Consider the following 17,861-nt stretch of genomic DNA (forward strand, 5'->3'; position numbering starts at 1 on the left):
TTAATGGAATTAAAAATTCCATTAAATGATGGAAGTTTCTGTAAAACTCCCATCATTTCCCAAAGCTGGTTTGTCTATCCAGAGAGAACCATCAGAAAGATGTTTCTTTATGTTCTCACGGTTTTAAGCACACTTAACAAAGATGCTTTATGGGGTTCCAGGATAATCAGTTTCCCCAGCCACATAAATTATATTCTATGAAACTGCATCTCTAGTCCCCTTAAGAAATCGAAAATATATTCTGTTGTCCATGTTCTGTTTTGTAATCACTCTATTATGTTCTTCTGTTAGCTATTAGAGACAGTGTTTTAATGAACATCCTTTGTGACTGATTTCTGTGAACCTTCTTGTGTATGAGGTTACATTGAATTTCAAGATGTGTGCATTTTAATTTGGATAGATGTTGCCAAATTGCTCTCTAGAAGGAGTATACTAATTTATAGTCCCACTGCAGTTCCTGAGATTAATAATTTCACCTTTGATAATTGTGACTGAGTATATAAAATTGTTCTTGTTTTATAAGATCTTACTGGACATTCATCTCATCAAACATGCATACCTACTTTTTCTAAGGAATTCTTGTGTTCTTCACATATCAAGTTTATTCATTCCACAGTCTTCAAAAAGAATAGTACAAAATTAACATTTATTAAGCTTGTAATGTTTCAGGGACTCAAACATTTTATGTGTTACCTCATTGGATCTATAAAAGCAAAGCTAATAATTATCTTTGTTCTCTGATGAGAAAGTTGAGATGCATAAAGCATTAACTGTGCTCTGGCCAGGTAGCTCAGTAGGTAAGAGCATCCTCTGGATACATAAAGGTCACTGGTTCGATTCCCAGTCAGGGCATATGTCTGGGTTGTAGGCCAGGTACTCAGGAGGGGGCACTCGAGAGTCAGCCACACATTGATGTTTCTCTTCCTCCCTTCCCCCCTCTCTAAAAATAAATAAAATCTTCAGAAAAAAGTAAATGAAACAACAAACTGAAGTTTCAAATCAGTAAATGAAAAAAAAAATTTAAGGCATTAACTGAATTAGTTACGCAGCTATTGGTGATTTGGCCAGGATTCAGACCTAGAGTTGATAGGTGCCCAAGTCAGTTCGTGGCTTGGGGTGTGTCGCTGAGCTCACAGATGAAAACATTTATATACCATATGGAAGTAATGGCTTAACTAGAAAGTAAAATACAGTAGGAGCAGAGAAGAGGACGTGACTGACTGCTTGGAGGAGGGAATGAGGAAAGGGTATTCATCCTGTGTGTAACCAGACCTCATTTTTGCCGTTTTAATAGCACTCCCATTTTTCCTATCTTAAAGATACTAAGCCTTGAATATGGAAGACATCTTTCATGAATGCTTTGCTCTTGCTCCCTCTCCATTCTCAAACAATTGCTGTTTCCTCTGTATCATCTTTGCAATAAAACCTAACTCTCCCCAGCAATGTTACTCTGACCTCTGAATAGTCTCAACTGTTCCTTCGATTCTGTGCACACCAGTTGATTTAAACACCACAGACTGGTCTTTCAGTGGCGTAGCTTTTGGTCATACTTTCTACATCCTTGATTTTCAGCCTTTTTCACCTCATGGGATACAAACTACCAAAATTCTGTGCCACACCAAAAATATATGTATATTTTGCTGATCTGACAAAAATATAAGTATGATTTTGATTCATTGACACCGGGCAGCTGTTGTGCCAGTTGTCAGTTTTTTATTAGACAACCTAAGGGAGAAGGTCAACGCCCCTGACCAAGCATGTTTTTAAAAACTCGTGGCACACGAGTTGGAAAGCACTGGTCTGCATCATATATTCCACACACAGCACCAGCCTGTGTGTTGCACACTAAGGAAGACATAGGGAAAAACGCTGCTCTTGCCTTCAGGGAGCAATCCGACACGGTGTGAAAAAGCAGCTATGCATTATGTCATCGGCGTCGTTGGCAGGTTCTTGGAAAGTTTTTTTTTTAAGTATATTGATGATGCTATTACAGTTTTCCCAGTCCCCCCCCCCCTTACCCCTCTCCACTCTGTGCTCTCTAAGCCTCTAGCATTCCTCCCCTGCCACTTAGTTCATGTGCATGGGTTGCACATAGTAAGTTCTTTGAGTTCTCTGTTTCCTACACCATTTTTGACCTCTCCCGTGTATTTTATGGCTACCAATTACGCTGCTTCTTCCCTGTGCCTTTTCCCCATTCTTCCCCTCTCCAACCTCACTGGAAACCCTGCCTGTGATGTCCATTTCTCTGATTCTGTTCTTGTTTGCTTAGTTTTTGTTTTCATTTTCTTTTCTTTTAGGTTCATTTGTTGATAGTTGTTTATCGTCATTTTACTGTTCATATTTTTTTCCTTCTTAAGTAAGTCCCTTTAACATTTCATATGGTAAGGGCTTGGTGATGGTGAACTCCTTTAACTTGACCTTATCTGGGAAGCACTTGATCTGCCCTTCCATTCTAAATGAAAGCTTTGCTGGATAGAGCAATCTTGGATGTAGGTCCTTGGCTTTCATGACTTGGAATACTTCTTTCCAGCCCCTTCTTGCCTGCAAGTTTCTTTTGAGAAATCAGCTGGTACAGCAGGAGGACTTGCAAGGTGCTCCAAATATGTATGCTAGGGTAATGGGACCTAAGAGTTGTCAGTGAGAGTCCCTGGGAGAAGTGACCCTTAAGCTAAGAGCTAAAAGATGATTAAGAACTAGGCAGTAGATGAGTTGGCAGGGGGAGTAGCTGGTACAAAAGGCCTGTGTCCAGAGAGCATGGAAACCCTAAGCCCAGAGTGGCTGGAATGAAGATCGTCGGCAATATACTATGCAAATAAAAGCTTTTAAGCAGAAGGTGTTTGACCTAATCTGATTAGTATTTTAAAAGATTGCTCAAAACCATTAAAGCCTCAGTAAAAGTGGTTAAGCTTGCAAAGGGCCCAACCTTACAGTTAAACAATGTGGTTTTCTCTTATCAAACTAATAAAAATCTGACAGGAGTGCTGTGAGGAAACTCAGTATTGTTGAGAATGCAAATTCGTACAACTTTTCTGAAAGGCGATTTGAAAATAAGTAGAAAAAGTCTTAAAAGGGTCATATACTCTCTCCATAATGATGTAAACATACTGGTCCACATAGTCCTTTCTGGACTTCATAGTGGAAAATTGGAAGGGGTTGGTTAAACTGCTTCATTCATGTGAAGGTGTTTTGAGCTTTTAAAAATGTTTTCAGGTTAAAAAAGATAGGATTAAAAAACAGGACACAAACTACAATATTCCAACCTTTTTTTAAAAGACCAAAAATTAGAAGTTATTAATAGGGATTATTTTGCACAGTTAGAGGATTTTCTCTATGCTTTTCTTTGGCTTCCAAGTTTCCTACATAGAATGAGTTGTATGATCAGAAAAAATTAAAAAAAAAAATTACAGTCCTTATTGCTTGTGCTGGGGGGGGGGGGTGGGCGGAAAGGCCCGGAGGCTTTGCTGTAGGCTGGAGAGATGCCACCTTCCCTCCCACTCTTGCTCTGGCCTAGTCAGCTTGAGCACCCGGCTGTGATGGGGTAGCTGGCTCCCCACACAGCTCCCAAGGGAGGACTCAAGACTCTTCTGGCAACTGATGGGTGCTAATGTGTGAGTTGTGGGGATCACCCAGCTTTATGGCTTAGAAACCTCTTAGTCATAAGGCAGCATACTTCCCAAACCGTAACTAGTTTAGCATGTTCCCCCGCAATCCTGTGAGCACTAGAGGCAATCCATTTGTGGTGCTTAAGTAGGAGTGGATGCTGCAGGGGCGTCCAACCTGTGGTGTCTGGGCAACACTGGGAGAAGAGCTATCTTGGGCCACACATTAAAAACACAAACACTAACAAAAACTGATGAGCAAAAAAAGATTTTAAGTGAATTTAGGATTTTGTGTTAGGCCACTTTCATAGCCATCCTGGGCTAAGTTAGAGCTTATGTAGAACTAGGGTAGAGCTTTGTGATCTTGAGTACATTCCTTTTCTGAGCTGGAGTGACCTGTATACAAGCAGCTGCTGCTCCCCTACCTTGAGGCTTAAGGTAATAGATGCTGTCAACAAAAGGTGCTGCCAACAGGAGTCCCCAGTCTGGGGTAGAGTGAAAGGAGAAACTTAAAAGTTTGCAAACCTGGGAAGCACAACCTCAGAAGGAAGCAAAGTGCACTGCAGGAGAAAAGGGTGAGGTCCGCTCATATCAAGTCCCCACCTGTGTCCCTGAGTGGTCGTCATGGAGCCCTTCTGAGTAGTCAGTGTGGGTGCAAATGAGGACGTAGCTGCATGGCTCTGATTGGACAGAGCAGGTCTTAGCCGATTGGTTGAATATGATTCCAGGAACTTATTTGTAAAGTTTGGCTCAGAGGGCAGGAATGCCAAGTAGGAGGCCTAGCAACTCGGGCTTTGTTCTGATGTGCAATGTACTTCAAAGGCCTCTGTAAACAATGGCTACTGGACTCTGATGATGAATTTGGGCCCCATTAACCACAAGCAATCCTTGGCAGGTATATTCCTTCTTGGGGTCAATGATGTGAATGGCAAAATATCTTATTTCCTTGGATAATCTCTGCCCTTAAAATCCAGACTGGTCTTTCCACTCTCTCCTCTTGGATAGCTATGGAAATACAACTCACTTGTCTAGTGGTTTGCAACCTAGTTCCTATTCAGGGTTGCGGAGAAAGCTCTAACTGGGCTCGCCCCAGACCAACTAGTGTCTGCCTGTGGGTCAGTTGAAAATCTCCCAGGTGGCGGCTGATGTGCAACCAAGACGCAAAGTGCAGCCAACTTTTTAGATCCCCTGTACATCACAGCTGTTTTGTTAGAAAAGCATAATTAGATCACAGCTTGTCTTAAAACCATTTGGATTCTATCCTGCTCTCTCAGAAGCAGCAGCAGCTTTTGAGGGTTGGCACCCACCCCTTTTTTACACTTTGTTTTCAAGCCCTGATGTATGTTATTTGGGGTTGAGAACCCACTGAGAGAGAGGAGGCCGTGAACATCTCCAGGGTGTTCGCACAGTTCCAGGGCACAGCCAGACCCTCACAGGAACATCAGGCTGTGTGCTCCATTCAACAGGCTTTATTTATACACATGCCTAAAGGAATTATGGGCACTCATACAGTCATCATCGCAAATGGCTTCCCCCAAATTGTCATTTGAAGAAGCCTTTTCCTTTTACACTTCAATAGCTGACATCATGTTCTCAGCTCTAGCAAGTACAATTTTGATGACCAGTCATTGAGTGTCTCTTACTAGCCCTGTGCCAGCGTTTCATTCACCCTAGCTCCTCATTTTCCTAACAACCCTGCATGTAGGATCTATTTTCAACCATGTTATACAGAAGAAATGAGGAGTGAAGTTACCCAAGATCACTCAGCTGGTCAGTGGACAAGTCAGACCTCACAGTGGGGCCTGCGCCCAAAGCCGATGCCCGTAACCATCTCGCAGTCCTGCGTCTCAGCGCGTCACCAGGCCTGCCCAGCGCTGTGCGCCCCACACTACTCTTCCTCCCGCCACCTGCCTAGGCACTTTGGGCACCAGAAGCGGCTCATTCTTATTTCTGTACCCATTGCCCCTCACCAGAGTACATGAAATGTTCATCTCACAGCCAACTGTGATCACGAACTGGTCACTGGTCCATCTCCTAGGTAAGACACTGACGTTAGTGTGTCTGCACTTAAAATTGTGCTCTGTATTAGACTGCAGCTTTCAGCTCCTTTTTTCCCCTCCCTAAGCTGCTCTTTTGACAAACCATGCCAATTTTCAAAGGGTGTACAACTCGGATTGCGTGTTCCCAAACAAGGGTGTCCCGTTGCCCTGCAAGAGGGAATTTGTCAGGAGGGTCAGCCTTAAAAATTAGTATATCTTTCATTCAACTGTAAAGAGGGCATCATATCTGAACGTTCAACTGAACAAACCCTCTCTAAAGCAAAAGCTAAATGTCTCACCAGCACTTCAGGAAAGCCATCCAGTCTAGTCCAGGGATTCTGGAGTCCTTCTCAGCCAGATCTGGTTCAAGCTGTTACCGTTGATTTTCAGACCACACTTCACGGAGCCCTTTAGGTTTTTTGGGGGATGAGTCATTTCTCTGCTTTTGTGACACCTCACTCACTCTGCTCCTCTCTGAAGTACTGTCAAGGGCTTTATTTTTGTGTGTCTTGTGTGTGTGGCGAATGTTTACAGCTTTGATCTCTCACTCTCTAACTCCTACACCAGGTAATTTGTAATCTCTATTCTTGAGCAAGGTTTCTCTAAACTCAGTCCCTTGCCACTATTAGGCCTGTCAAATTTCTGTTGGCCTTTAAAGTCTCTAATTTAAAAGACATTTTTCTTTTTCCATGAAGCCCTTCCTACTCTGCCTTCCCCACCCATCAGTCAAAGGATGCCTGTCACGTGTTGGACTCCCCAAACGCTGTATAATTCTTACGGCTCTTGTTTTACCTTATTGGGTAGCACTTGCAAGCTTGTCTCGGCCTCGGAGCAAGGCTGTCTCCTAACCTCACAGCATGCAGCACCTCCATCAAGACTGCAAGCTGGATGAGACTTCAGGGAGATGGGAGGGGGGAATGAATCCTGTTTACATCCTGAGAGTGTTTAAGAGGAACATCTCTGACCAAAAGTCAGGTAGCAGTTGTTCAGACCAGACACCAGATAGATAGCAGATGATTGGAATAGCAACAATGAAGCAAACACAAAAATAAAAATTGGCACCTGAAACAGGTGAGGCCTGACTCCCCGGGGGAAGAATTCTCCTAATTATTCTCTATAATTAGGCTCCGTGTGCTGCTTAAATAGCTCCACTTAACAATACTTGCCAGATGACCTTAGTCAAGGCACTGACTATTCTAAACTCTCCTTATATTAGTTGTTACATTGGGTCGTTGTGAAGACTGAGAAGATACCTGTAGAAGGCTTAACACAGTGCCTGACAGGAAAGTGCTTAGCAAGTTTTAGTGACCAGCACACTTAAAGTCTGGAAACATGTCCATCAATAAGGGATTAAGAAAATCATGGCACACCCACAAAATGGAGCTCTTTTCATCTCCGCAAGATCTTAAGAGTTTTTAAAAAAGGGCACCAGCATCTATGGTATGAAATATTTTGTGTAAAAGTGAGGAAATACTCACACTTGCTTGTAGTTCAGAAACACAAACAACCTTTACCTGGCCAGTGCGGGTGGGAGACGTTTCAGACTACCTCTTGAACGTTTTGATTCTTGAATTCCATGTGTGTTATTACCTATTCACCAAAGTTTCTCCTTAAGTTATCTTTTGAATGTGTACATGTATCCAGTGTGGACTTGGTTTCAGAGTGAAGTCCACAGGACTTAATGACAGCTCTCTCTCCATACGGAAGTGGACAGCAGGCCCTTGAGGAACACGGTCCTGTTCAGCATTGTGCTATAAAGATGAGATGCTGTAGGAACCTCTCGTTTTTCTCTCTTAGCCTCTGGTAAAACTGGCTGTTATACACGTCGTTTCACCAGTTCCAAGGACCCACTGACAATGTTAAGTAGGGACTTACTGTCATCAGGGATGAATCCGCTCGCCTAATCTGTGCAATGCACCTTAGCCTTTTTTTACAGTGTCTAGTCCTCCATTTTTACAGTGGAAGCTCCTGTTCCTTTTCCTAAATGAAATGAGGACACACAAATGCAACGAAAGACAAATAAAAGGCAGTGGAAAAAGTTAACGGCGGCTGTAACGTAGTTAGAAGGTAGCGCTGTCTTCATTTGTTTTGCTGCCTTGAGAGAAAATGGTTAAAACTCGGAGCATCCCAGCGACTGTTCTTTGCAGTCTGAAGAGAGACACAGTAATATGAGAGTGACTGATAAGCTACATTTTCCCTTGAATACATACTGGATTTATTTCTTTAACTTGCTACTCTTTGATCAAACTGATCCCAGCAAAGCGCCCCACATGGTCGCAGCATGTTTTGTGATAAAAAAAAAACCCTTCTCATGCCTCCTTTGGTGTTTGATACTTTGATCACAGTGGTTAAGATCAGGACAGAAGTCACTTACCCAAAACATTCTCATTTTAAAAATCATTTTTATTGTCATTTTATGGTTAAAAAAACATACATGGTATGACTATAAAGTAATGAGACAAGTTTTCACGTGTGGTTTGAACTGCCAAGTCTCATTAGTGTATAGTCACATCCTGTCTTGAGCTTGGAAGAAAAATATGCCTTGGCTATATGATTATCAATTTTGTTACTTAAAATTTATTGAGTGCCAACAGAGCACTAGGCACATATATAACACAGAATTGTACAGTCTCTATGTTGTAGACTATATTATTTACATAGATTTCTTAAAGATAACATTAAAGCATGTATTTACAGAACTTTAGACAAAAATAACAATACTGGAAATCAGCAAGTTTCTGTCTAGCGAGGAGCACCTTTTCATGAATGAGAGGGTTACGCAGAACTTGTGCATGAGCACTTCAATTCCATTACCCAGCAAGTCCATGTTATTCCATTATATAGTTCTATAAAGCTATAAGGAGAAAAACCTAAGTGGGAAGCCATACTTGGTTTCGTTAGGTCAAATACATTTAGAAAATTCTCTGCTGAGACCAATGCTTCGAGAAACTACAGACATATTTACATATTATAGCACAAAAGCTAGAACTACGGCATGCAATTCCAATGACGTGGAAGAATGGTGAATATGAAAATCATTTTTCTAATCCTGGAGGTTCTTCTCTTTGCTATTAATTTAAGTACCACAGCAGTTTCTTAGTTTGCAAAAGAAACATGTACCTTTAAAACAAACATTACTATTACACAAAGTTACTGATGTTACACAAAATTATGTTAGAAAAATTCAAGAGAATTTTAGGTAAATACAATAGAAAATTCTCCAACTGACATCAACCATTGGGAGTGTTGTAAGTTTTGGGGCTCTGAGAATCACTGTAGCGTCAACCACAGCATCTCTGGTGCGTCAGCGGCTGGCGGTCCTGATTTCGGGAGGTGGGCCCAGAATGAGCCCCACAGCCCTGGGAAAGCACTGCGGCTCACGTTGCACGAGATGTTTCTTCTGCATCCATTACCACACGGGAGAGTGCGCCGCCAGGGAGGCCCCTTCAGGGAGAAACTAGGTTTTCCTTTGCTACTAGCTGAATCAAGATAGATAGTAAAAAAAATTGTATCCAAACTAAGGCCTTTTTACTTTAAGTAGCTGCTCCCAAATTCAAGTTGAATATTTGGCTGTATTGTGGAAAGAAACACAATATCAAACAACAATTTGGGTTTGCTTTGCAGTCTAACAAATAAATACTCTCGACCTCCCACTTATCTCATCCAAGTTTGTCATAGAAAGGACCTCTGTCATCTGTTCTCTTTAATGTAATATAAATCAACATATCTCGAATAGGTGACTGGACCTTGCCTTCAGCTGAATTTAAGATTCTCTCTATATTTTTAATGCCTTCACCATACTCAGAAATGAAAGACTCAAGAAAATGTTCAGTCTTTTATTTAAAAACTATAAACAGTCACCAAAGTAAATAAAGCCATTCTATAACATAAACTGTTAGGTCTATATTTTTTACTGCACATCCTAAGGACACAGCAGAAATGGTGGTTGGAAGGCCTTCCACATTTTTGGATGCTAATAGAACAGGCAATAGGCAGTTATAAATGGATACATGTCACGCTGAGGGGAAGAAAGACAATTTAAGGAAGTGAGCAGTTTGTGAGCAGGAATGTGGTACAGTATTAAGAATGGAAGAATAATACAATAAAATTCCACACTATATTAAGATAGAAAAAGTAGTGAAGAAAATATCATACCTGCACATAATGCATATATAACACAGGAGAAAACCTGTATAAAATTCCATGTATTTAAACCAATTTACAAATACAAAAAATTCTGTCCAAGCTCTGAGCTTGCACGTGACAAATGTTTACAGTGGATACATGTTAGGGAAAACCAAAAAAACCTTCAAATAGTTTTTCTTCTACAAAAATGACATGAGATATATTATTCCATACTCTTTTAGCCAGCAAAATGAGTTCTACAAGGTGTATAATACAAAAGAAAAAAAAGAGAAAAGAAAAAAATCACAGTTCCACAACTGTTTTGACTTTACAGCATCAGTACCTTTGCAGAAGTATTTACACAAATTTAAAGAACATTCATCCACTGCGTAGAATATATCACAATTACTTACAGTTGACAGGAAAGTCTAGAAAACTTTAGAACCTACCAATAATGCTTCTCGGACACCACAGAATGTATTTCCAGTGGCTGCAGTGGCATGAAAGGTGTTCATTCTATTCACAAATATTTACAAGATCTATTCTGACTGGTAAATTTTTATGATAATAAATAAGTGAAAATATATTGGCTCAAGTAAGAAAACCAAGCTACTGATTTCTAAACAAAACACACAATCCATAGCTAGATATTGGTGGCCCCCACTGAGATCGGGGGTATAGGTGTGCTGAAACTTTTTTTTTTAATTATTCAAACCAGCTTAAACGGTTTTGTAAATATAAAAATGTGCTCCTTTTTGGATATAGATAAAAATATTTAATGCTTCTATTTCATCTGCTCATGTAGGTTTTACAATATTCCATGTATATTCCAATGTGGATGGTACTGAATTCTGATCATACCAGTTTCCATCAGGATTTATCAGCTCTGAGAAACATCCTGCAGATAAGCTGGTTGACAATCCCACAGCAGTTTTTTTCTTTTTCTTTTTAGATTTTTTTAAAACAGAGAACAAAGGGATTCGCGCAGATCAGAATACGAAGCTTCCTCTCAGCATCATGGGAGGAGATAAAAGAATTCATTCTATGGTCTCGGTTCCATTAAGACTTGGTGCTTTCTTCAGTAACAATATGTGAAATGTATCTGACTTTCTTTGAGTTCCCCACTCTAGAAGTGGAATTATTTTTCACTGCAGCATTTCTGAGTCTTTTTCTTGTTCTTTACTCTGAACTGTAAAATTAAGTTCATAAAGGCATTTGGCAAGGGTGGAGGAAGCTTCCATGTTACTAATGGCTAGCACTGATAAGTTGTTCTCATGTCTCTTTAACAATCTGGAAAAAAACATAGAAGTTCATCAGCATCCAAAGTCATGGTGATGATCCCTTATGGATTTTGCAAGTTTAAAAACTAACATTTTTAAAGCAATTATCGCAGCCCTACAGTAAAATGTTAATAGAGCATTGTAAGAAGGGAAGGCAGGATCTGGGAAATAACCAGTTTAATCTTTCCAATTTACAGATGAGCAAACTGAGGCCAACTTGAGGCATTCCAAATGGAAATGACTTCCTGGCCACTTAAATAATAGTGGCAGAACCAGGCAGTGTCTCTGATTGTTTGCCTTTTCTCAGTGGTGCCTTTCTCTAATAAATACAGGAAACCGCTAGCAGAATTTTGTATTAAATTTCAGTCATGCTCCTAGAAAATTTGGATTGTGCCTCTAAAATAGTCAAATTCACAGAATCAAAGAGTGGATGGAGGTTGCCAGCGGCGGGGGGAAGGTGGGAATGAGGAATTATTACTCAGTGAGGATAAGGTCCCAGGTAAGCAAGATGAAGCAGCTCCAGAGGCCTGCTGTATAGCATCGTGCCGACAGTCAGCAATACTGAGCCGTGAGCTTAAAAACTGTTAAGAGGATAGATCTCATGGTGAGCGAGCTTGGCTCAATAAAATAAAATAATAATTCAGATCCCATCAGAAAACAGCTGGAGAGAAACAGAGTGGTTGCTTTTAAGAAATGACTTGAGAATAAAAATTATGTTGTAGGTATGATAAAGGTTCTTCCTTTTCACTAAGTGAAAACAGGCAACATTTAGCTTAACTATTTGCATGCCACAATACTCGATAGAAACTGGTTTCTAAAAAGAATTATAAACTTCAATAAAGAAATTATAGTATTGCTGTGGCTGTGTGTGAGAAGAAGAGAGATTGTAAGAGTGAGCATCATCTAGCAAAGAAAAGAGTGATGCTCTGGGCTGAGGAGAAAAGCAGCAAGTCGGCCAGACATGGAAGGGGGGACAGATGCGGGATGAAGAAAACCCAGTCGACTCTTGAACAACACGGGTTTAAACTGCGTGGGTCCACTCAGACGTAGTTCTTTTTCTTAAACAAAAACTGTAAATGTATTTTTGTCCCTTATTATTAATAAAATTTTCTTTACCCTTATCATAGGAATACTATATAATACATATAGCATACAAAATATGTGTTAACTGCTTATTGACAGCTTCCGGTCACAGTACATTATTAGTTAAATTTTGAGGGAGTCACAAGTTTGTTTGCTGATTTTTGACTGCTCGGGGTCGGCATTCCGAACCCTCTATGTTGTCCAAGGGTCAACTATTATTAAACTATCAACGGCATAGCTAAGTGATTGGTATATGAGTTTTCACTGAAAAATTATCCCAAAGTTTGCCTTATATATGAAAATTTTCACATAACATGTTAGAAAAATAATCAAACAGCATGAGATTATCCAAGAATATCAATGTCTTCATTAAAATAATCTTGGATAAAATGAACTAAAAGTGAAAAGGAAGGAGATTAAGACTTCTAAATTTTGAATGAAAAACTTTGTAAGGAAGCAGTAAATGCACAAAGATACAGAAATTCAAAGCCAAAATTTAATATGTGGGACTGTAGTCATTTTTATCATAGCAAAGCAAAACAACTATATAAAAAACCAAAAAGTGATGATTAAGAAAAAATTGAGATTGATGACTAGAAAGTTAGGCATCTTTTTCTACTTTTTCAACATTTGGGTATTTGCTTTTATGTAGTTTCCGTATCTAGACACTCCACACACTCAAACGACTGACTAAAATTCAGTATTAAAGAACATGGTCAGAGTGTGGAGCAGCGAGACTCTGTCACACTTGCTGGAGGAGCGCAAACTGACAAAGCCTCTATGGAATCATTTGGTATTATGTACAAGTTCTACAAATCAGCAATCCTCTATACATTTTTAATAGAAATATGTCCATATATGGCCAAAATCCATAGCGGTACTGTTCTTAATAGTCCCTAATTGGAAATGACCCATATGCCCATCAAGAGTAGAATTAAAAAAAAAATTGAGTGCTTATAAAACAGAATTCTATATGCCAATAATATGAACAAAGTTGTTATATGCATTGACGTGAATGAATCACACACAATACTGAGTAAAAAAAAAAAAAAGCCAGCATGAGAGAATATGTACTGTATGATTCCACTTATATAAAGTTCAAAATCAGGCAAAACTAACGTACGGTATTACAGCTGGGGGAGTGGTACCATGGAGGAGGGCGGGGTAAAGACTGGTGGGGACTCCAAGGGGCCCTGTACCCATACTGTTCTATTTCTTGACCTGGGTGGTTGGTTCATTTTGTAATAATTCATTGGGCTTTACACTTCTGTGTTTTATGCTTTTCTTTACACATAATTTAAAGTTTAACAAACTTTTAAATGAACTATGAAATTTTTAAATTTCTGTAAAGAAAAAGTAATAAAAATGATTTAAAAATAACATACAAAGTAGAATCAAATTACTTTCCTTTTATAAATCAATAAACATTTTGACAGAATGCATTTAGTTTCAAAAACTTAAGAGAACCATATTTTCCAAAATGATTAAGTCACATATTAAAAAGTATTTTTTAAACATTTTTTATTATTGTTCAAGTACAGTTTTCTGCCTTTTATTATTCTTTATTTTTATGTCACATGTATACAACTAGGAAGACTAAATTTAAATCACCAGGATGACTTTAAGGTAACAATTTGACTTCTTAAATAAATTAATAGCTTTTATTTTGGGGGGATTTTAAAAAATTAGGGGAGGGTTGGGAGGGGTGGTGGATTGAAAAAAATTAAAGAAGCACTATTAGATAAAAATAAAATATGCCTACTGTATTATATAAAATGATACTCTTTCAATTTCATATTCACAAGTTTCTTTCTGATATGTTCAACAAGGCACAGGCACTGTGTCACTTTAATGCACTTCATAGATAATGAGAAATAATTTGTAAGTTCAGTTAGTGAAAACAACTTTAGACCCAAATCAGCTGTTTGAACAAAAGTTTCTCTCCTTTCCCCAACCCAAATAAATAAATGTATTTTCTGGAGAAACTAAACCAGAAAGACTTAGGACTTACAGAGACAGACAGAGAGAAAGGTTAGGGGGTGAGAGATCAATCAGACAAAAAGTGGGACTGGGTGAAAGTGAACAGACTTGAAACATCGTGAAAAACCTCCTGGCCTCCCTCCTCCATTCTGTTTCCAGAACACAGGACCTCATGTTGACTCTTGTCCAAAGTGCCCACCTCCAAAGGCAAGAGAATCAGAGATTCTTCTCTGGAGAACAAACCTACAGAAACTGCCAGTGGGTGTGGAAATGGACTTCTAATAACCAAATCTGTTCATCAGGGGTCACCCTAAAATAGCAATCACCAGTGACAAGTGGAGGTCATGCACTCAAGAGTTCTAACTAGCTTTTAAGTATTTTATTCTTACAATACAAAATGAAGGCCAAAAATCCACAGAAACTCAAGGAATTTCAAGGAAATGGCAACTATACTGGGAGAAGAAGAAAATTAAAAAATACTAGGAATTAACATCCTCAGAGAGAGCCCCGGCTGGTGTGGCTTGGCGGCTGGGCGATGTGCTGAAAACCAAAAGGGCACCGGCTGGACGTGTGCAAGAGGCAACCAATCCGTGTTTTTCTCACAGTGGACGTTTCTCTCCCTCTTTCTCCCTTTCCCTCTCCCTAAAAATAAACTAATAAAATCTTTTTAAAAGTCCTCAGAGAGAATACACCCCATTCAACATATGAACAGAATGGGACAAAACAGCAACAACTCGTGACTCAGAAAGAGGTCTTAGAAATTAACGCTGGACAGCTGACATAAAAATTCAGTAGATTTGATGATAGTCCAGAAAATTTCCAGAAAATTAAAGACAAAAATTATAGTAAGAGAGAAAAGAAAATGAGAGAATCTAAATGGATCTAGCATCCAAAAAAAATAGAAGTTCAAGAAATGGAAGACAGAGACAATGGAGGGCAGGGGATTCTAAAAAGAAACACTCAAGAGAACTCCCCTGTACTGGAGTACGTAAGTGTCCTGATTGAAGGACCCACTGGAACAAGACGCTCACTTCAATGACGACAGAACACTGACGTCATGACACACTATCATGAATTTCATAGTATCAGAAAGTTAAAAAAAGATCCTAAGAGCTTCCAGAGGGGGGAATAGATCACATACAAAGAAGGAACAATCAGACCATTATCGGACTCAACTGCTAAGTAGCATGCTAGAAAACATAAGAACAATGCTGTCAGATTTTTAAAGAAAAAGGATTTTTAATCTAGAACTCCGTATCTAGAGTAAGGGTAGACTAAAAACATTTTCAGACATGTAGGATCTTAAAATTATCAGAGGATGTGCTTTAATATTAGGGAGCAAATCAAGTAGAGGAAATAAGTGGAATTCAATGAAAAGGGACTCAACATGGAAGAATTCCCAAGAATAAACGTGTACCAGGCCTACAAAGTAAGCTGTCTAGATTATAAAGGGGGAAACATGTAAAACTAGTAAGAGGTTTAACAACTGTGAGTATTTGGACAGGTTACATACACAGACTTACGAGATACATGACAAAATCAGCAGAAGGCCCATAAAACAAAAAGCAAGGTGATCATTAACCCCAGAAAAGCAGAGAAAAAGAAAAATGTAATAATAGTGGTACTTGGCTCAGCATCAAATAACCTGACAACTTCTAAGACTTAATGCATGGTGATACAACAATCCTATGAGGAAAGGCAAGGCAGGAGAGAGGTTTTAAAAATATTCAATTCTTGAGAGAGGGAGAGCCAACAAGTAATGTATAAAATAGATAAATCAAGAAATAGTTACATAAGCATTATTATTTAGAAACACGAATGGCAAATATCAGAAAAATTAGCTCAAATTTTTGAAAGCTCCCCCTTGGAAATGGGTACAAGAGATGAGATAGGGATTGCTACATTTTGTTATAAGCTTACTAGTGTCATTTAATCTAAAAAAATTAATTTTTGTAATAGCCTTATTAAGATATAATTCATATACTATACAATTTACCCATTTGGGCGTGTACAATTCAGTGGTTTTTAGTATATTCTCAGAATTGTGCAACCATCACAGAATCCATTTTTGATATTTTGATCACCCAAAAAAGAAACCAAATGCCCATTAGCAGTCATTCCCCATTATTCCCCAAATCCCTCCTTTGTTGTTGTTATTTTTAGTTTTAAGTTGTGGTAAAATACAATATAAAATTTACTATTGTAACCATTTTAAGTGTACAGTCCAGTCGTGTTAAGAACATTCGCATTGTTGCGCAATCACCACCACTATCAACCTCCAGAACTTTCCTGTCATCCCGTAACCACGCTCCATCTCATTCAACAATGTCTCCCTGTCCCCACCCTCCCCACTGAAGCCCCTGGTGACCACTGTTCTATTTTCTATCTCCATGCATTTGGTTCTTCTCTAGTGGAATAACACAGCATTCGTCTATTGGTGTCTGGCTTACTTCACTTAGCATAATGTCTACACGGTATCCAAGTTGTAGCATATACTAGAATTTCATTCCTTTTTCTTAAAAAACAAAACAAAAAACCTTTGTACTCAAGAGCAATTTCTTGTTAGTTGGAGGTCTTCTACATAGGAAACCACTCTAAAACTTGTTCCTCTAACCACTAATTTTTACTGTTTTATTTTTAGAGAGAGGAAGGGAGAAAGAGAGAGAGAGAGAGAGAAAGAAACACTGAAACACTGACATGAGAAACATCTATCGGTTGTCTCTCATACGCACCCTGACTGCTGACCAAAACTGCAACCCCAGCATGTGCCCCGACTGGGAACTGAACTGGCCACCTTTCTCTGTGCAGGTTGTCACCCAACCAAATCAGCCACACCAGTCAGGGCCTCCTAACCACTAATTTTAAGAGAGTGTTAAAGGGAAACAGAGTAATGTGTGCTGTGCCCAAGGTCACCAGAGTGAGACGTGGTAGCAGACTTAAGAGTTTCAGGATCTCCCAGGAAGGAATCTTAAACCAGCCAATCTGGAGCCATCTGGTCAGCACTAGCAAGGTCATCTACCTGACAGGCCACTGTCATACCCTAAGGAAGGTGACTCTTCACAATTTGCTCTTTCCTAGTATAACTTCGTTCCACCCCCTTTTGTCTGTAAAGGTCTCTCATTTGCTGTAGCCCCTGGAGCTTCCTCATATCTGCCAGATGGGATGGTCTCCATTCAAGAATCAATGAATAAAGATCTTTAATTACTCAGGTAAACTTTGTTGTTTTTTAAAAAAAGAGAAAAATCTTTTTACAAACCTTAGAAAATACATTTTTATAATTATGTTCACAAGTAAAAGACAAGTTTATATATCTACTCATTCCATAGCTTGAGGGTATTTTTAAAATTTTATTTTTTCAATTATTGTTAACATTAAACATTATATTAGTTTCAGGTGTACAGAACAGTGGTTAGACAATTGTGTGATTGATGAAGTGGTCCCCCTCTACAATTCAAGTACCCACCTGGCCCCACACACAGTTATTACAATACTGACGATATTCCCTAAGCTGTACGTTACATCCCCGTGACTGTTCTGTAACTACCGATCTGTACTGCTCAATCCCTTGACCTTTTCCATCCAACCCCGACCCCCTACCATCTCGCAACCATCGATTTGTTCTCTGCATCTATGAGTCTGTTTCTGTTGTTTGTTCATTAATTTTGTTCTTTAGATTACGCATGTAAGTGGCATCATGTGGTATTTGTCTTTCTCTATCTGACTTATTTCACTTAGCATAATGCCCTCCTGAATGC

The 17,861-nt window shown here is 39.2% G+C and overlaps 1 protein-coding gene across 1 annotated transcript in view; it reads right to left on the minus strand.

The window, feature by feature from the left end:
- Positions 1 to 9,459: 9,459 nt before the first annotated feature.
- ARID2 (AT-rich interaction domain 2) overlaps positions 9,460 to 17,861 on the minus strand; it is a 164,271-nt gene continuing 155,869 nt past the window's right edge. Inside the window, exon 21 of the mRNA XM_028531863.2 lies at positions 9,460 to 11,053. Within this exon, the coding sequence (XP_028387664.1) occupies positions 10,909 to 11,053 (145 nt within the window). The 3' untranslated portion in view covers positions 9,460 to 10,908. The remainder of the gene's footprint in view (positions 11,054 to 17,861) is intronic.

This window comes from Phyllostomus discolor, chromosome 2 (genome assembly GCF_004126475.2).
Source record: "Phyllostomus discolor isolate MPI-MPIP mPhyDis1 chromosome 2, mPhyDis1.pri.v3, whole genome shotgun sequence".
NCBI classification, from domain to species: Eukaryota; Metazoa; Chordata; class Mammalia; order Chiroptera; family Phyllostomidae; genus Phyllostomus; species Phyllostomus discolor.